This window comes from Calliphora vicina, chromosome 2 (assembly GCF_958450345.1).
Source record: "Calliphora vicina chromosome 2, idCalVici1.1, whole genome shotgun sequence".
Taxonomy (NCBI): domain Eukaryota; kingdom Metazoa; phylum Arthropoda; class Insecta; order Diptera; family Calliphoridae; genus Calliphora; species Calliphora vicina.
In genome coordinates this window covers 94,323,749-94,345,128 of record NC_088781.1, presented here as the reverse complement: position 1 = coordinate 94,345,128, position 21,380 = coordinate 94,323,749, and the positions used below count along the sequence as shown (strand labels likewise).

Genomic DNA, 21,380 nt, shown 5'->3' with positions numbered 1-21,380 from the left:
TGTATTTCACATTTCTAAGAGAACATTATATTTATATTCACATGTGTGTGTTTTTATTATTTTTTTTAATATTTTATTTCTTTTGCTTTTAAATACGTTGTTATTGAAAACAAATTATATTTAAGAATTTTGGTTGAGAGATCTTCAAATGCGCGCACACTTGCTTTACGTCAAGCTGTAAAGAACCCGCTCGCTTCAGACACAACAAGCTACTAGCAAAAACATATGTATAAGACCAACGAATATGACAACTTCCAAGCCGAAAATAAAACAAAATTAACTAAATTTATGACACGACTACCACCACATACAGCGTCAAGTGAGCAACTAAATTAAAATTGTGTTTAACGCATTTCGCGCACCATCAAAATGCTCATCATCATCATTATCACCTTTTCGAAGACCAAGCGCAACAGAACGATAGACGAACGCACGTATGGGCACGCCGACAGAACGTCGGGCAAGTCCAAACAAACGACCAAGTGAGCGAACGATCTACTTACACCGTTGGCGTTAATAAAATTATGATATGACGCTGACGTTATCTATTTGCTGAGGCAGGCGCTGACGCCTACTACAGCAGCGATGATGAGTTTGAGCGATTATGATAGCGCAGAGAGAGATATAGAGAGTTGCACTAATTAGTGACTAATGTTACCGTTATCGTATGTATGTATATCCGTGATAGGATTTAAAAACGTATTTAATGCAGTGATGTTCAAAAATAAAAATGAAGATATTTGGTGAGAGAGCTACCCAGCAAACATAATGTCAAACACTTAAAATAACAACAAAATGAAGAAAGTTTAAATTTAGAATTTTTGTCAAATAAAACCAATTTATTAAATGAATATAATTTAAATTTTAAGGAAATGAAAGAATATACATTATACCATAGTAGAAAAATAGAAGGTAGTTTCATTCTCTCTTTATTTTTTAAAATTCTACGTCTGACATGCTTAAGGATTTTGACGTTTTCGTTAAAATAGTAATGCCATATCAATTTCAAATTTTCCCTTTGGGAAAAATAATTTTCATTAATTTGAAAATTATTAAAAAAATAGAAAAAATATTTACCCAACAACAACAACAGTTTATGGAATATTCAAGTTTAAGATTTGAAAATGAACCCCATAAATACTTCAATGGCGGCGCTATGGGACCCAAAGTAGGGCACCTTCGATATGTAAATTTGTTAAACGCGTGCCATTTTTTGTTTTCCATCCGATTTCAAAGAATTTTTATATTTTCTGAGGGTGCTCGGCTAGATCTTGAAAATACATTCATCCGTGTGCTAATTGTCTCTTATAATTAAACCTCCATTTAAAAGATATAAAATATTTACATAGTAATAAAAAAAATGAAGAAAATGCATACATATAAAAATAGTCAACGTGTTTTAATAAGTAATCGAACGTTATGCTAGGTATACACGTTACGATAAGTCGTACGATAAATCGTATAAGTATGAAATTAGTAACGTGTATCATGTTGTCGTACTAACGAAGTATGAAAATCAAAAATTTTTGATTTTTGTGATATTTTTATTACTTGTCATTTTTTTCAAAGGAAATAGTACGATTTGTAGTAACGTCTATCACAAAATCGTACTTCAACTCATACTACTATTAGTACGAAAAATAGTATCGTGTATACCCAGCATTAGGAATTGAATCAATAACTCCCAACACAACATAATACATTTTTATTTAAATAATAAGTAAATTTAATTACACATTTTTTGTAAAAAAATTCTCGAAAATCATAATCATTTTTTGGAATGTGGCAACGCTTTTTATAATGCTCACAAAAAAAGGAAACTTCAAAAAACCTTATTTTAAAAAAATAATTTTGATTGAAACTACCTTCTATATTTTTATCATGCATTATACGGCCGAAATACTCTCAAATTTTTTATTTATTTTTAACTTTGTTTTTTTGTGTTCAATTGTAATTGAAACGCGTGTGTTTGCTATGCTTCATCCAAAAACCAACCAACAACAATGCTTATTGAATTTCTGAACAAATGAGACATTTATTACGCTCTTTAAAAGAGCGTAACAAATGTGTTTAAATTTTTTAAACAATTGTTGTATGGGATGAACATCACTGGTTTAAAACATACAGTTGCGAGCATAAAAATGCAACGCTATGCTATGTGATTTTCAACAGCACTGACTTTGCTCAAAAAGATAAATTGTCCACATCTGCTGTTTTTATATTCTTATTGATCATAGGCAATTATTGTATGACATTTTGTCCAATAATTTTTTACGTAAGGATATTTATAAAATTTAAAAAAATTTATAAAATTGTTAGTAAAAATTTTGATGAAATCGATTTTCTTGAAATAAAACTAAAAGGTTAGACATTGAATTAAACAAGGCTGTGTTACCTGATCCATGGAAGGTGATATAATATATTTGATGCTACTCCTGCGAACACATGTGGACATTTAAAAGATAATTTAATGATGCAAATATAATAAGGAGAAACCAATCCAATAAACCATATATTATTTACAAAAATTAATTAAGCGCCTATGCTTTTCGAAACAGGTCCTTTATGATTGAAATGGTGCAGTCGTGTGATATGGAAGGTCAATTAACGTAATTTTAATTTATTAGAGTCTGATAGTTTCGATATCTTACTCAGGCCGTCTGGTCAAAGATATTCCCTTAAATATTAAATTAAAATAGTAAGGGTACTCATTTAAACGCTTAAGTTTCCCATTTGTGCAAATGGGCAAATTTGCGCGACATGTTTCATGAACCCACCTTTTCAATTTTGTGCAAGTTTATACAGAAAATTTATATTTGTCAAATAAAAATACATAAATTCAACAAAAGCTTTAATAATTTTTTTTCAAATTGTATAAATTTTAATTTTAAAATGTTGAATGAAAGTTAAATCTTTGGAACAAACGGTGGTATACATAGTTTGGAGGACTTTGTTTATGTTCTAGCTGTTGGTTAATGTTTTCATACACAATATCATTTAATACAATCATTCTGTTCCAAAGTTACACAATTTTCACATGCACAAAATTTTTATATTTTATTTGATTTTTATTTCTTATAAATAAAAGTAAACAAAAGCAGCTGATTCATCAAATGCACAATAAATTCAAGTTTGCGAGTCTAAATTGTCGCGCAAACTTATCGGAGTTGTGCAAACGAATTTCCATACATTTTTTGACAGTTCATTTGCGAGAGTGTAAAAATGCACAGATTGCACAGTTTGCGAGGCTTTTAAGCGTTTACATGAGGACCCTTAGTAAAAAATTTGCGATAGCTTAGTAATCACGTAAGCTAAAAAATAGGATTCTATGAAATAGGGACAGTGTCAAATTCAATATTATTCGCAGTTGTCTTCCTCTGTGTTGGAATTCGTTTACTTACCAAAAGAAATGGATATTTGAATATGATTTATTTTTTTGTAATTTTTAAAGACCACATGATGTCACTTGATTATGAAAATATTATTTTAGCATTAAATTTCAGCACCCTTCTAACATTAACTAGTCATAACCTTTTGATCTTGAGCTCTTATGGACTCAGTTTTAGGCACACCACCAGATTTTAAATTGGTAAAGAAATAAATAAAAATTCTTAAAATTATCTTGGTTTTCGATCAATTCACCATATTGAACGGAAAATGCATCATTCGTTAATTCTGCTACCCTATGCATCCTATCCATATCCTTTAAATTATTAGTATTAACAGTAAATTAATTTATTATAACAGTATTGTTACGAAATTGTACTTAAATTCAAATATAACGATTTTAACGGCTGATTTAAAAGTAGCATAATGCTTTCAAATAGCAGTGCTGTAATAGCAAACTGTAACATATCTGTGGGCATTATTAACATTGAATAAAAGCTTTCAGTTGACCATTGATCGTAAGTATGGCAACGCTGTTTGCTGCGACCGTATATTCGAATATTCAGTTAAAGAACATTGTAGAAAGTACACCACAGATGTGTGTACTCTAGACAGTTAAAGAGCAATCTAGAGTGCAGATGGCAGTGTTATAAATAGTGGCAGAGGTTGCAGTAGTTAGTGAGTTTAGCAGAGACGCTTTTCGAATAAACATCAACTGAGTGCCTTAAAGTGTGTTGTATTTTTCAAATGCGAATTAAAAACGTGTATAAAAAACATTGATTGACTATTTAATTCTGTGGTTGTTGTACATTTTAAATAAATAAAGAGTTGTTACAATTTTTAAACTACTAAACGGCTTTTATTTGCAATCAAAAGTATCCGGTTTATTTAAAGGAAATAAACCAGCGTTTTAAAATGGTTAAAACGTAACATTTTATTTATTTTTATTTTTTTCAAAATTAAGTAAATTTCCTTGCATTATTTTTGCTCGCACAAATTTTCCACTGATATCTCCTGATTTATAAATATCCTTACGTACAAAATTATTGTACAAAATGTCATACAATAATTGACTATGACCACAAAGAATACAAAAATAGTTATAAGAAAAATCATACCAGTTGAAGATCACATAGCATAGCGTTGCATTTTTTATGCTCGTAACTGTACATACACATACATATAACTAGGGCAAGGATTTTTATGCAAATTTATGTTTGTAGTCAGTAACTAAAACTCAGCAACACCTACTCTATAGTGGCGGACAATTTTATTAAAATCGGACTATCGGTTCAGATGTTACAGATTTATTTGTTATTTCCCCCACTGCAGCGTACTCAGCATTGAGTATTAAATAATCTCGGTTTTAGGTTCTTGCATAACTAAAATATATATATATATAATATAAATAAAAGTGAATGTGTGTTTGTATGTATGTTTATTATTAGTTTCAGCTATATAGACGGATAAACGGCTGAACCGATTTGCTTGAAATTTTTGCAGTATATTTCTGTATGTCTGGAAGGAACTACTATAGGCTACTTTTTGTTTTGATATTTTAAGTGGGCGTGGTACCTCCCATACAATGTTAATTTTAAATATCAAATATTTAGGAAACTATAATACCTATAGTCCTCAAATTTTGCTTGAGCAATTCTACCGTTATATATATAAATATTTGAAGCAAAATGGGAGTAGTAGCCACAGAGGTCGTCGCACCTCCCATATGATGATTATTTTAAAAAAAAATTTAATATATGGGATACAAAGAGATATAATCCATACATTTTGTACGGTTATTCTACCATCAATATTAATATTTAGGACAAGAATGGGCGGACTAAAATAGTGGGCGTGGTACCAACCATACAAAATAATTACTAAAATTCATATCTATTTGTATAATTTTGCTAGTTTGCCCATATTTAGGCCAAAAATGGGCAAAATAGCAAAAGTGGGCGTGGCACCACGCTATAGCAGCTAACAATATTAATATTTAGTATAGAAATGCGAGGACTACCAACAATATTAATATGTACATTTGAGTGGGTCAATTTGTATGGAGCCAAAAAAATTCAACAAGCGGTTATCAAAATCGTAATCAACGATTTAATTAACTTATATTGTTAATGTTCATATAACATTCATTTAGTAGAAGGTAATTTTATGAACAATTAATTTAAAATGATAAATCATATAAAAACACAAAACGCAACGGACAAAACAAAAGCACCCCCTTATAAGATCTTTAAAAATTTGACTATGTTACTGTATATTTGCATTGTGAATTGACGGGGCTGACAACGAATGGATTTAAAAATTACAGAAGATAAAAATAAAGGAAGGCGTAGTGTGTATAATTTAAGTTTTATACAGTTTATTGCAATAAAAACAATGGCATGGAAAAAAAAAAGTACTCCAGTGAATTTAAAATTAAAGTTATTGAAGACTGGAAGACGGGTTCATCGACATCGACTAGAGTGTCCAAAAATGGAAGACAGTACTGTTCACTGATTAATCCTAATACAACTTAAAAAGTTCCGATGGAATAAGGCGTGTACGCAGACCAAAAGGAGAAAGACTGAATCCTAAGTATTGCAAAGTAACAACTAAACATGGAGGAGGCAATGTAATGGTATGGGGTGTCTTTTCTGGTCAAGGAATTGGGCCAATTCATAAAATTAGTGGGATTATGGATCATTTCATGTACCGTGATATAATGAAAGATGTAATGTTGCCTTATGTCAGTGAAGAGATGCCACTTAAAGGGAGCTTCCACCAGGATAAAGATCCTAAGCACACCTCCAAAATTTGTAAGACATGGCTACAGAGCAATAAAATTCAAGTTATTCATTGGACTCCCCAATCTCCCAATATCAATCCTATTGAGAACTTGAGGGATATAGTTAATATGAAAATAAAACGTAAAAATTGCCGAAATAAGGATCGGAAATTTTCACGATTTATTCCAAGCCGTTAAAATAGCCTGGGAAAGAATATTGCAAGACAAGATAAAAAACTTAATATTTTCTATGCCTAAGTGATGTGCTTGTGTCATCCAATGCAAAGGATTTGCAACAAAATAGTAATTAAAATTAGTGTTATATTATATACATCAAGGGGTGCTTTAGTTTTGTCCGTTTAATTTTCTACCTTAAAATATTTTTTGGTTTTATGTTACAACTTATGGAAAGATTAACTTTAAAGGTATTTGTTTATCAATAATAAACAAATTAACAAATGAATATAATACATAATCGAAATTTAAAACTTTGTTTTTATAAAAGAAAATTTAATATGAAAAAAATTCACTGAGGGGGTGCTTTAGTTATGGCCGATACTATATGTAATCAGACTGAGATAATTTATGTGAATTTAGAGCTGGAAATACTTTAAATATTTTCAAATCAATCTCCCCATTTAGTAAATGAATTTGGGTACTATCATTTTGAAATTAACGGTTCAACTTATTGATATCATAAATTTATAATTTTCCAAAAAACTTTTTTTAAAAAAATAAAACTTTTTGCATCTTAAATTAAAAACCTTGCAAAAAAAGGGAAAACTTGATATATGGTAACACTGGTCACAATGGCGGAAACGAAAAAAAAATATGCAAATAAATCAGTAACTTATCAGTAACAATAACTAAACCGATTATCAAATTTTAATAAAATTTCGCACGACTATAGAAGAGGTGTTGCTGTAGCTTAAGTTGTGAATTCGGACTTTCAACACTAAGGTGGGCGGAGACTCAAGGACCCAAAGTGGGATATCTCGAGATTTGTATATATATAGAATCTACAACAAGAGAGCTACATTCAAAAATTCGAAAAAAAAAATCGGGAGCGATTTGGATCCGCTATTTACAAAAATGTTGACCAAAGTACGTAAAAATCCTAAAAATTTAATTTTCAATGGTGAATATCTCGTGAATTGAGCACAAATATGTTTTATATAAGCTAAACTCGCGCCTACCAAATTTTGTGACGATCGGTCCATAATTAGTCATAGCTCCCATATGAGGAGCCGCAGAACAAAAGGTACTTTTTCGCATCTTTTCAAAAATTTGTTTTTTGGTATTTTTATAAAATTTGGTTTGAAATCTTCTAGAAACAATCAAGTCAGCAACATTTTTTTACTAGTAAATGAGTTCTAAAAAAATGTGTGCTTAACAAAACGCACAACACTAGTATAAAACGAAAAAAAATGGCTATAGAAATGTCGTTTCTCAACTTTTAGTTACTTTACAGGAGAAGGAAAAAACTCAATAATATCAGAAAGTGAAAAAAAACAACTAAAAATTTGTAATATATCAAAAAATATTTTTAGAAGAGTGCATTCCACTTTAAATGAGATATGGGTTTTTCTTTGATACGATTTTTTAAATGAGTTATGGCTTTTTTATAATTACTGTAAATCTGTTATTCGACAACATAGGAAACTGAATTTTTTAAGGGGGGTCTATTTGAGTTTTGTCTACGATATACGACATTTCTATATTAAGCCATCGATATATTAGATCAGGATTAAAAATATTAATTTAAAATATTACCGTTAAAAAACGCATAAAACACATATTTTTTTAATTTTGTACTTTTTCCGATATTACAATGGTTTTATATCAAACATCCTTAACATTTAATGTGGGGACTTATTGCATGCCATGCCATGGCAGTTAGATGTATCTATTGATAAGTAAGAAACTTGTTACCATTTCCAGGTTCATGCAGTTTTTTAAGGGGGCGAAATAAATAAAACTCATTTTCGCAAATTAATTATTAAGAATTAATTGATCTTTCAAACTGCAAACTTGTTAGTCTTTTTCAATTTCATAAAAATTTTAAAAGTTATAAAGCCTTATTTACAAAATTTATGGAAAAATTACGAAAAAATGTAATGTAGGGCATCTTAATGGGCCAATTCATTGCAAAAACTAAAATTTTTTGCACACAAAAATTAAGCATGGACATTTTTCTTTTCAACTGTGTCCTCAAAAGTAATGAAAATCGTGGGTCTTGAAACTCAAAAAAAGGCCGACAAACCTGATTTTTGGCAAAAACTCGACTTGAGCGACCTCTAAACCTCTTCCGAAAAATCTGAAAAAAATCTCAAAAATACTTTACCATATAAGCTTTCAAATTATGCTTGAACCACGCTAATGTATATTAGAGTGACCACAAAAAATCGATGGACCCCACAAAACGATTCCCCTTTCCCGATTATTCCAATGAGATATAAAATACTAAAATAGGATATAAAATGTTAAAGTCATTAAAAATTCCCCAGGCCATTAACTTGTTTCAGGCCACTAGAACAAGAAATGTAGGAACAAAATTAACATAAGTTCAAAGTCAGTCTTTGCAAGTTTGCAAAGATAAATCTAGAAAATCCATGTTTTTCACATGAACAGTTTTTAGTTGCATGTTCAAATAACAAAATTTTGTATACTAAACATTAAATACAAATATTTTTGGTTCTAAACTTTTCTATTTTATTACAATTCAAATTAAGTCAAGAAAATATGAAATAAATAATGTACTTTTTATTACATTAAGCCTAGTACTCTGTTCATATTTGCGAAAAATTATGGTTTTTTCATGCGAAAAATTTTATATGCTGTTTGACAGTTTTAATTTCGTACGAAAGAAGTGCTGCTTATGTTATTTCGTGTGGAAAAATAAGGTTGCCAGATGTATTTCACATGTTTTCCACAATAAAAACAGAGTACTGCTTTTGCGAAATTATTTCGCATATATTTCATTCCAAATATTTTATATGTAGTTTGACAGCATTTCGCACGGAATTTTGAACCGAGTACCTAGCTTTAGAAACTAATTTTAGATAGACTAACGGCCATTTTCACAATGTACGATTAAAAGTTAACGTAAACTTTAACCGCAAGTTAGGCTAATCTGAATTTCACAATGTACGATTAATTTTTAACTGATACTATTTAACAACAAAGTTGCTGTTAAATATAACCGAACAAACTTCGCCGGTTAGCATCTTAATTGTAAGAAATATAATAAAAAACAAGTAAGAAAGTATGGTCGGTCAAGCCGACCATATAACACCCTACACCAAGTAAATGAGTAAAAATATTTTTCTTTTAAAATATCAATAATTTATGTGAGTGATTTTCGGAAGTGGGCCTTATATGGGAGCTATGACCAATTATAGACCAATCATCATAAAATTAGGTCGTGTGATTTATGTATATATGAAAGTTATTTATGTTGAATTTTGTGTATATACCAAAATTTTTAAGTGATTTAAGCACGTTAAAGTGATTTTCGGAAGCGGGTCTATATGGGGGCTATGACCAATTATGGACCGATCACCATGAAATTAAGTCGCGTGATTTATGTCCAAAATTTTTAAGTGATTTAAGCACGTTAAAGTGATTTTCGGAAGCTGGTCTATATGGGAGCTAAGACTAATTACGGACCGATCGTATCAAAATTTGGTGACATGAATTTTATATATATAAAACTTATTTGGAGCGCAATTTGTGGAGATACACATATAAATTAAACATTTATGACCGATAAAGTACAATTTCGAGACGACATTTGTATGGGGGATAGGTGAAATAATGGTCCGATTTCAGCCAGTTTCAATAGGCTTGGTCCTTGAGTCGAAAAAATAATATGTACCGAATTTCATCGAAATATCTTCAAAATTGCGACCTGTGTGTTTGCTATGCTTCGAACAAAAACAACCAACAACAATGCTTAATAAATTTCTGAAAAAAAATTACGATAGTCCGCCACATGTGTTTTCTTCGCATGCTCAGCGATGAATGAACAAAAGTATTTAAAAGAGCATAACAAATGTGTGTAAATTTTTCAAACAATTGTTGTATGGCGTGAACATCACTGCTTTAAGGTGGGTGTTAGACCAATATTTTTGGGCGTTACACACATCTGCACAAACGCATAATACCCTCCCCACTATGGTGGTGTAGGGTATAAAAACATGGAAAAACAACATTTATAATTGTAATATATTTATAATTTTTAAAAATGTAAAGCGCAGAAACATATATTTTGTACGGCGTGATCCAAATACAACTTCAGGAAAAATACAAACCAAACAATAAATGTGCCTTTTTCCTTGTTAGTTTTCAGTTTGTTTCTTGCTATAAATACCTATCTTAATATTTTAGAGTTTTGATTTTTTTATTATACAACTAATGGAATACAAATTATTATTTTTTATGACACCTTTTTAGAAAACTTTTATATTTCAATCTTTCATTATACTATTTTTCGTAAACAAATGTATGCAGAATTGCCATACCAAAGTAAATTAATAAAGTAGCGACAGTACTACAACAAATACAACATTTACAAAAACCACAAGCAATTTTGTTTTTGGTTTAAGGTCTGAGCTGTCAAAGTTGCCTGTTGTTGTTTTTGCTTTTGGGCTTGTTGTATTTTTCGCCACAACAACCACAAGTGAATTGACAGATCAGACCAAAGTAAAAAAAATAGTCAGCTGTTCTACTGAGTCTACTTTATTAATTTACTTTGTGCCATACTTTCTACAGAATGCTTTGGTTAAGTAATCAAATGATGGTGAAAGGTAAATCGGTAACCGTTGGTTAAATGGTCCCTGTTTAGGTTACATCCTTTTTGTAATAACTGCATTAAACGTATTATACTAGTTTTAACAACGTTAGAATCTATTGTTGCTTCCTTTTTTTATGCAACTTTGCTGGAAGTATTTTACTAGATTCTAGCGAGTAAACCGTTAACGGGACCTTAAATATTGTTTGCCACCAAATTAAGCTTGTTATTTTAGCATTAGAAAACACTTGTCAAATTGCCTTCGACATAAGCACTACGTGCATCTTACTAAAAACGCGATATACATATTCCTTCTACGAGGTAATATTTATTTACAATAAAAAGAGATCTTCGTTTCTAATTTAAACTGGAAATTTGTTTGTTTTATTTTTTAACAATTTTGGAAAACTTGGATTGATGCCAAACATTTGATCCTAGCGAACCGGATTTTTAAACGAGCACTGGATCTTGAGGCATCATTGATCTCGATCATCCCTTTTCAATAATACAGTCCACCGGCAATATATTTATTATTTATTTTTCATAAAATAAGGTACGTAAATATATTTCAATTGTGAGCTAAAGTGAAGTGATTAAAATTCGTTTGATTTTAACGCTAACGCGAACGCACATACACATTTCATTTGTGTTTTATTTCATTAAATTCTTCGGTTTTAAAAAATAGTGACACTATTTATTTCATTTGTTTAAAACTTAATTTATTTATACGGACAATAAATAAAAATTAGTATTTCTTACATTTTCTTTTGTGCGATTATTTGTTTACAGATTTACATCTGTAAATTCTTCTTACATTGTATTGGTCAATTTTTATATTTTTGTAATAAATTTTTATATATTGTCGATAATTGAATAAGGAAAATGCCAGTCACTCCACTTAATAGATTCTCACCCTCCAGTTTGGTGATCATTAGTAAAAAAATCATCCTGAAAAAATTTTAGGTAAATCGGTTGGGGATAAGACGTGCGGCAAGCCCTCTGAAGTTTTGAGATGCATTTACAAGGGAAAAAATGCATTTTTTTCAGTTTTTGTAAAAATTTTGCCATTAAAAAATTACTTTTGCAATTTAATTTAAAAGAATCGAAATGTGTATGTAATTGTCGTTCTAATGAGACATAAAAAACAGAAATTGATCAAAAAATGTTAATGTTATTAAAAATTCGCCAGGCCATTAACGTGTCTCAGGCAACTAGAACAAGAAAGGTATGTACAAAATTAACACATTTTGATAAATATTAAAATAAAAGCTCATTTTTACTTAAAATATGCCCATATTTACTTGTATATGAGTTTTTGTCTTCGTAGGATACCGTTAACCTATTCTTAGGTATGAACAATAAAATTTTTTTAACGGCAGTTTCAAAACTCCATTTTCAAATTATTCAAAATTTTGTTAAACAAATTTCAGAATTTTTTGATCATCTATTGGGATTTATTAAGAATATAATAGGGAATAAAAATGTGAAAAAAATTATGAAAATATCTCTTATAGTTTTTCCGTACCTGTGATTTAAATTTAACCTTCGCTTTACCAATACCCACCCGGGTGATCAATTCTTTTTTATTTGTTTAATATTTTTAATTTTTTTTTCGATTTAAATGAAATTTATACTCACTGAACAAATTTTAGTGTTCTATAGAATTTAATAGAAACTTTTTAAACTATTTATAAGGTTTTATCGATTTTTTAAAATTTCTTTTGTAGCATATTTTTATAGAAGTGCAGTACCACCCGGATGGGTATTGGTAAACCATGTACATAAAAAAACCTTTGGTAAAGCGAAGGTTAAGGAAATAGAGCTCATTCGCCTAAAAATTGCCAAATAATTGGTTTTTCTCAAAAATTTCAAAATTTAAATCGCAGGTACGGAAAAACTATATAAGATATTTTCATAATTTTTTCACATTTTTATTTCCTATTAAATTCTTAATAAATCCCAAATTTTGAATAACTTTAACATTTTTTGACCAATTTCTGTTTTTTATGTCTCATTAGAACGAGAATTACATACACATTTCGATTCTTTTAAATTAAATTACAAAAGTAATTTTTTAATGGCAATATTTTTACAAAAACTGAAAATAATGCATTTTTGCCCTTGTAAATGCATCTCAAAACTTCAGAGGGCTTGCGGCACGTCTTATCCCCAACCGATTTACCTAAAATTTTTTCAGGATGATTTTTTTACTAATGATCACCAAACTGGAGGGTGAGAATGGCCAAAATCCAACTTTCCTTTATTAAGGGCCACCCTAATGTAGCCTATATTAAATGTTTAGGTGGAACGCAGGTGATTCGCCAGCGGTAGATTCTAATTCTGGGCATACTTTGACACTACCCCTTGCGATGTCGACGCATTTGGAGGGGATTATGATTCTTGGCCGGCCTTTAGAGATTTATTTACGGCGATTTATATAAACAGCTCGCGCCTTAGTAATGTAGAACGTCTTTGTCATTTAATACGTAAGACCGAAGGTGAAGCTAAAGATATTGGCCCATAATCATAGTCAAAATTTAAGAGAATTAAGTTTTAAGAGAATTAAACTCGACTTTACTTAAGAGTGGACTTTAGGTCTATCATAGACAAGTTAAAGTATACTTCTGACGCTGAAGTCGACTCTAAATATAAAACTAGCTAAAGTTGTTTTTAACTCGTTTAACAAAAGCATCAGCTGTTCTTCGCCGAGTAAAAAAGTTCTTCACAAAGTAAAAAATGTTTAAGTTACAAGATATTGGTAGAGATTTTGCAATTATTGAACAGTTATCAATAAAATTAGTACCAAAATATCGTAATTATGATATTAATCTTATCTTTTCCATTTTTCCACAACAAACAACTTTATTTCTTTAGATGTCCCGGTTACTTTTATTGTTTACGTTTTTTTGATTTTTTTTTAATTTTGTATGTCAGCTGTTCAACGTTGCCACTTGTCTGTTTTTTGTTGTATATTGTATGAAAACATTTTCTACATTTGCGATGGCACCCAGTTAAAGACGGTTCAATTTTAAACATACTTTAATTTTGACTGTTTACTCTGCCTTCCTTTGAGAAGGAAACTAGCGTCGGACTTAAGACCTTAAAACGCGGAATAGATGTCTTACATCCCTTTCTATTTATAAAGTGTCTACGGATAATTGGGACCCAATTATCGTCTTTATATGCATTCAAAGACTGCCTTCGTCGACAGTTTCTCTTTGGGAACACAGTGTAAAGAACAAGATGGCTCTCTCCCTTTGGCAAGATTTGGATAACTTTCTGACGGAAAGAATTCTGACATTGGACTGTCTTAACAATCTTAAGGGTAACGTTTTGGAAACAAAGTCAAACCACGTGAAATATTCTGTACCTTCTGACGATATTACTTCTTCCAATATTTCCTGTATTTTATGTCACTCACTTTTTACGTTCTTGTCGACGATTTAAAAGTCTTCCAATAACTGACAGAATTTTAACTGTGAACGAAAATAACTGTTGTTCTAATTGTCTTTCAAGGACACATCATGTCAGCAATTGTAAAAGCAATAATAATTGTTTAATTTGAGATAATCGACACCATACTATGCTTCATCAAGAGCCAATAGAAAATTCAAACTTGGAATGGCCTACGACTTCTTCCGGTCAGAGTTCTGCTGAGGTTCTTCGACCCACTAAGTCGACACGTTATCATCAACCTTCTACTTCTACTAATGTTACGCAAACTCGACAAGTATTTCATACACGTCAAAATCAATCTGTTATCTTAGGAACTGCATCAATAAATATCACACATAATAGCAATAGGTATCAGGTCCGAGCTCTTATTGATTCAGCTTCGGAATGTTCATTCGTTAGTAATCGATTACGAAAAAGATTTAAACTTCCCACGCATTCTGCATGTTACAAATAAATACTTCTTAATATGTTATCAACTTTATGTTTAATTAATCTTTATACCCTAATTTAAAAAAAAAATATTTAAAATGTTAACTTTGAATATAATATCAAATAATTTCTATAAAACTTCAGTTGGAAAATAATTCTGATTGAGAAAACTATTAATTTTGAAGTTAATTGCTAAACTAAAATAAAATAATTGATTTATATTTAAATTGAAAATTTACTTTCGAAAAATAGTTTTATTTCCAACATTCTTCAAAATTAACAAATTCAATAATGTTTCATACGCCACCAAATGATGCTAGTAAACCAAGCGAACATAATGTTGAACCTAATGAAAAAAACTATCCTGGTAATAGTTGCGGCCAATGCAATGCGGAAGATACTAATGAAATGATCCAATGCGATAAATGTGATGTGTGGTATCACTTCACATGCGCCAGTGTAACCGACTCTGTAGAAAACCACGACTGGATATGTTCCAAATGCACAGGAAAAGTAACTCATAGACCAGTAAGTGAACGTTCTGTAAATAAAACAAAAGCTTTGTGATTGAGAATAAAACGAATAATCTTGAAATTTGTTCTTAAACGTTTATTTACAACCGTTTCAAACTGTGGACTGTAACTAACTAGATAATTCAAACAATAAAGAAAAATAGTGTGTAAAAGAAACAAAGAAAATAAGGAATATAAAGAATATAAAATCAGTGTTGTATTTTTCAGCAGAGTTGGGAACGTTCCTAAACATCCCGGCCGACCCTGAAGTACTATTTCAGCATATTGGGAGTTTGACAATTCTAGTAATATTCCTGGTCATCGTGCTCTTGTTAGTCTTAAGCTTCACCACTCGTATTAATCCGTCATCTCCTGGGAACACTTCCATCACTCGGCCGATTATCCAAGTTGAGGGAGGAGTTCTGTCTTCCTTCACTAGGACCAGGTCATCAATTTTAATGTTAGGTTGATCATTGCACCACTTCGGGCGATGTTGTAGGGATGTTAGGTATTCTTGACTCCACTGCTTCCAAAAGCCTTGGTACATACATTGTACATGTTGCCAGTAGTCGAGACGGTTCTGATTCAGATCAGTAAGAGTACCTTCAGGCACCATGGTAGTTGGCCTGCCAATTAAGAAGTGAGATGGAGAAAGATAGCCAGTCTCGTTGTCAGGAGCATATCCCAACGGTCTGGAATTTACTACTGCTTCAACTTGAGCGAGAAGAGTGTGCATCTGTTCATATGTCAGGATACTGTTGCCAATAATGCGGCGTAAATGTAGTTTAACCGAGCGGACGCCCGATTCCCACATACCACCCCAGTGTGGTGAGTAAGGTGGAGTAAAAATCCACTTTATTCCCTCTTGAGCTAAGGTTGCCTGAATGATCTCGTTGTGTCCTTCAGCTTGTAGTTGTTGGTATAATTCATTCAGAACTCGTTTGGCACCAACGAAATTCTTGCCGTTGTCACTATATATTGTAGAACATTTGCCACGGCGGGCCATAAAACGGCGTAGAGCTGCCAGAAAACACTCAGTACTTAGGTCTGTTGATAATTCGAGGTGTATAGCTGATGTAACCATACAGACGAATAAGCATATATATCCCTTGGATGTTCTAGCATTTCTTCCACTGTGCAATTTAAGTGTAAACGGACCGGCGTAATCGCATCCGGTATTCTGGAAAGGGAATGCCTGTCGAACTCGAACTGCGGGAAGATCAGCCATTCGCTGCTGTGTTGCATGTTGTGCTTGTCTAAAACAATTTAAGCATTTGTGTGTAATTTGCCGAATCAGGTTTCTAGCCCCAACAATCCAATATTGTTGACGAATAATCACGAATAATGTTGATACACCAGGATGTAGATGTCTTACATGTTGTTCCTCAAGTACTAGTTTCGATATTCTGTGTTTACCTGGAAGTATGATAGGATGTTGAACTGCATCGGCAAGTTCCGAGTGTCGTATGCGACCTCCTACTCTGAGGAGTCCTAGTTCATCAATGTATGCTGAAAGTCTTGTTAGTTGAGAACTTTTGTCGAGATTCAATCCACGTTGTAGTTTAATTCGTTCTGGTGAAAAATAATCTTGAGCCATTTTGAGACATGTTATCTTAGCCTGTGCAATTTCATCGAATGTCAAAAATTTGTTAGGGTTTTTGATTTTCCGAACATGTAAGTTAATAAAACGGCGTACATAGGCGGTGATGCGTAAAAGTTTCCACCAGCTTGACGTATTTGCTAGAGTTCTCTCTAATGGATGTTCTGTAGAATGTTGACGCGTAGTAAAGCTGTGAGTTGTTGTAGTTTTCATTTCGGCTTCCACCTCAATGTTGTTGATTGTTGCCTGTGAAGAATCACTTTGCGGTTGTTGCGAAGTTTTCAAAAATGTTGGTCCCGACCACCACAGGTCGTGACTTAGAAATTGATCGACCATAAGACCGCGTGAAGCGCAATCAGCGGGATTTTCCTTCGAACTAACGTGTCCCCAAGCACTTCTAGGGAGATTTTCCAATATTTCCGCTGTACGGTTTCCACGGTTGAGCGTGATCGGCTGCACGGATAACCAAGATAGCACTACAGTCGAGTCACACCAGGCGCGTACCTCAATATGCGTATGCGGTAGCGACGAAATTACCGATTTCATCAGTCTCCAGTCTGGGTAATGAAATCTGCTTAAGCGGCGAGACACGAGTTTTCGATGCGACCAAAGATAACTTGATGTTACCATTTTCATCATTCGCCAGGCAATATATCACAGCAGAGTAGGCCTTCAAGGATGCATCGCTGAAACCATGTAGAGTAATCTTCGTATTGACATTTGGTATAAAGCGAGGCAACCGTAATTTATCAAGATTTCGTAAATCTTCACGATACTTCATCCACACTTCCGCTATGTCCGGAGGCAGTGGGTCATCCCAACCCAAATTCATAAGACATAATTCTTGGAATAAAATCTTGAATTTTATAACAACCGGTGACACCAGTCCTAGCGGGTCAAAGATTCGGGATACATCGGACAAAATCGTCCTCTTTGTGGCACGTTGTGGATTCCCCAAACATATTTTGTATCCGATGCGATCCTCGTCAGAATACCAATGTATACCCAGGACCTTAGTTGAATTATCATCATCCTTCAAAAAACTTGGTGTATTGTGGTCAGTTTGTTTCAGTGTGTCGCTATTGGACACCCATTTACTCAATTGAAATCCCGCTTGTTGTAGAAGATCAACGAGTTCATCACGGTATCGTACTAATTGTCGTTCAGAAGAGGCACCAGTCAGGACATCGTCCACGTAAAAGTCCTCCAATAAGATTTTACTTGCGTTGGGATGGGATTTATTATAATCTATAGCTAACTGTTCGAGTACTCTAACTGAAACGAAAGGCGCAGAGGCAGTTCCATATGTGACTGTACATAGTTGGAAATGTTTGAGTGGTTTATCTGGGGTTTCCCTCCATAAAATTCTTTGAAAGTTGCGGTGACTTTGTGATACCCAGATTTGACGAAACATCTTGATTATGTCGGCGGAAAATACAAATTCATATAGACGAAATCTAAGGCATACTGCAAATAAGTTCCGTTGTATAGGCGGTCCAATGTACAATTTACTGTTCAGAGAACTACCAGCAGCATCTTGGAAAGATCCATCAAAAACAACCCTTAATTTCGACCCAACAACTGGGTGATGCGGCAAGTAGTATACCCGTCCGTCTGGAACATCTATTTCATCAGGAGAAAGCTCTTGCATGTGGCCCAAACTTTCGTACTCTTGCATAAATTTTACATATTGCGCCCGTAGATCTGGGTTTCTAGACAGTCTGCGTTCAGTAGCATTAAAACGAGCAAGCGCACCATCATAAGTTTCAGCGAATTTAACATCATCTTCTTTGAATGGAAGTTCAACGACATACTTTCCATCATTGTGTCTGCGGTGAGTAGTAGCAAAATGTTGTTCAACGATTAAAGATTCGGCATCCTTCTTAGTTGATATGTTGGAGCATTCTTCGATCTCCCAAAAGGCACGAATTGACCGATCAAGATCGACCAACGTAAGTAAAGTAACAGGTGCATGACCTTCACAAGGTAGAATGCCAGATGTTACCACCCAACCAAAAATAGTGGAAATTGCAATGACCTTACCCTGATCATTTTCCAATTTTCCCATTGATAATACATCCCAGACCTCATCAGCTCCTAACAAAATATCAATGGGTGATGAACGATTCCAATGAGGGTCCGCAAGATCGAGATTACCAAATAGGGTAGAATCGTAACTAGTGATCGTCGACCTAGGCAAAGAAGCCGTTATATGCCCCAAAATGTGTACAAAGGTATCCACTGATTTCCGTGATAATCTAGATTCAATATGCACGAAAGTATGACCGCGTGTTGGGTCAGCTTTGATCGACTGAATTCTAGAGAGTTTCATACGTGATGCACCGCGTGGTAATCCCAATCTTCTGATGCAATCCTCGGTAATGTACGAGTATTCTGATGCTGTATCAAGCAAAACACGGCAGGGTACGAAACCACCGTCACGATCTCGAACATTAATCAATGCTGTTGGCAGAATGCGTTTGGAGTCGAGTTTTCTTGAAGAATCAGCTTCAGGATGTGAAACCATTGTATTCAAAGCTATTTGTTGTGTAACTTCCGTTGGAGAATTAACGATATTCGAACTAGGTGCAGCAACTTCATGTTGATCAACCTCCCTGGGCTGCGAATTGTGTATGAGACTATTATGACTTCTATGACAAGAACGGCATTTGCTCTTTGATTTACATTCATAAACTGTATGCCCACCTCGTAAACAATTAAAACATAAGCGTTTATCCCTCACAATCTTACGTCGATCATCTACAGCCAATGATAAGAAGTGTGGACATTTCTGGATATGATGTTCAACAGATCCGCAATCTGCACAACGCTTATCGTCATTAGTAGCTATCATCGTAGTAGATCAGGCCAATGATTTACCATAATTCTTTGAAGCAATTGATTTGCCATAATTCTTCTTCCCAGGGTTTTTACCAAGCTCTATTTCCTCACACCGTTGATCCAAAAATGTTAAGAATGATGATATCGTAGGTTTAGTTTCATCTCGCGTACTTTCAACCCACTTTCTACGAGAATCAGGATCAATCTTAGACTGAAGTATATGAATTAACCAATGGTCGCGCTCATCGAAACCTATAGCCTCCAAACCCCTAATAACCTCGTTCGAAACATCAGAAATCTTACGAAGCCCAGTAGAATCTTCCTCCTTCAGTGACGACATTGACATAAAAGTCTCAATATAGGAATTCACAATGTGTCGCGGGCGATCATAACGTTCCTTGAGTCGATCCCATGCAGCAGAATATGACAAATCCGTAATCTGCATATGCTTGATGAGGTTAGCTGCATCATCCTTCAAAACGGACTTCAAGTAATGGAACTTTTGTATGTTAGTCAGGTTTGGTCTGGAGTCAATAGCACTATTAAAAAGATCCTTAAAAGATGGCCAATCGGCGTATTTCCCAGTAAAGGGTTCAATTCTAATTTTAGGCAAATCACCATCGCCATTGCGCGTAGTCACCGGAGTATCAAGCCTATTTAACAAGGCGGAGTGTTGTTCAGATAATCTATTGATAACGTCGTTTTGCGGATCAGAAACCGTTTCATGGGGCGTTTGAGAGTTTATCAAATTCGTAAAAATACCCTTAATCATAAAATATTTCCCCTCATATTCCGCAAAATCCGCGTCAGGATCTACAAAATCCTTATCCCCTTCGAAATCATACAACTCGCCTGTCAGTACCCTTAATTCGTTATAAGCAGCATCCAAACGGACTAAACGAGCCTCCAATTGTGTAGCACTAATTTCAGCAGGTAAATCCTGAACAAATGTTAAAGCGCGTGAAATAGATGATTTCTCCACACGTCGTTTCGATTGTATACTTTTCATACTCGTAGCCATTGTAGTTATGTAAAATAATTAAAGATTGTACTTACAGTTTCCAGTTGCCAAAATTCAAATAATATTCATTGATATGCATTCAGTACCACGACCTGTCGCGTGCAGTCACAATTATGCTAACGAAACCGTTCTAATATCCAATAATATCAATTTACATAAAACGTATTGTCACTTTTGTCCAAACACATATAATTTTCGCGCGTCGCGTGTAGTTACAATTATATTCACGAAGCCGTTTCAATACACAAAATATTAATTATCAAACACATATAATTGCCTTTTCAAACACATATAATTGTCACTGTTCATGCGCAGAATATTGTTCACACCACGATTGTCCTTGCTTCTGTTCCTAAAAAATTCCTTATGTTGTTGTACCACGAAAAAACACACAATCATACAAAAAAACAAAAAAAAAAACAAACGACCGTTGATATTTTCCCACACTCTGCGTTGTTTAGTATATGTGTTGTCTTGCACTTGTCTTTTCCCGGAATCGAACGAATGTTTGTTGTTGTGCGCAGAGCACTTTTTTGTCCAATTACCGCGAAACCGAAATA

General features: G+C 33.2%; 2 protein-coding genes across 2 annotated transcripts; both read right to left on the bottom strand.

Annotated features, from left to right (window-relative positions):
* Positions 1-15,635: 15,635 nt before the first annotated feature.
* Positions 15,636-19,812, bottom strand: LOC135950722 (uncharacterized). The gene is made up of 2 exons (XM_065500256.1): positions 17,496-19,812; positions 15,636-17,434 (listed from the first exon to the last, which is right to left on the bottom strand). Exons 1-2 carry the CDS (start codon positions 19,810-19,812, stop codon positions 15,636-15,638), a joined length of 4,116 nt encoding a protein of 1,371 aa, XP_065356328.1.
* Positions 19,813-19,821: 9 nt separating this feature from the next.
* On the bottom strand, positions 19,822-20,820 carry LOC135950721 (uncharacterized). Its single transcript, XM_065500254.1, has one exon. It carries the CDS (start codon positions 20,818-20,820, stop codon positions 19,822-19,824), a length of 999 nt encoding a protein of 332 aa, XP_065356326.1.
* Between the last annotated feature and the right edge of the window lie 560 nt (positions 20,821-21,380).

Bases quoted from the DNA above. Each gene is read 5' to 3' on its own strand.
- LOC135950721 (XM_065500254.1), bottom strand. From the start codon at position 20,820: ATGGCTACGAGTATGAAAAGTATACAATCGAAACGACGTGTGGAGAAA.
- LOC135950722 (XM_065500256.1), bottom strand. From the start codon at position 19,812: ATGATAGCTACTAATGACGATAAGCGTTGTGCAGATTGCGGATCTGTT. The intron at 17,435-17,495 runs GTAATTTCGTCG...ACTCGACTGTAG, and splicing joins ACTGGAGACTGATGAAATCG to TGCTATCTTGGTTATCCGTG.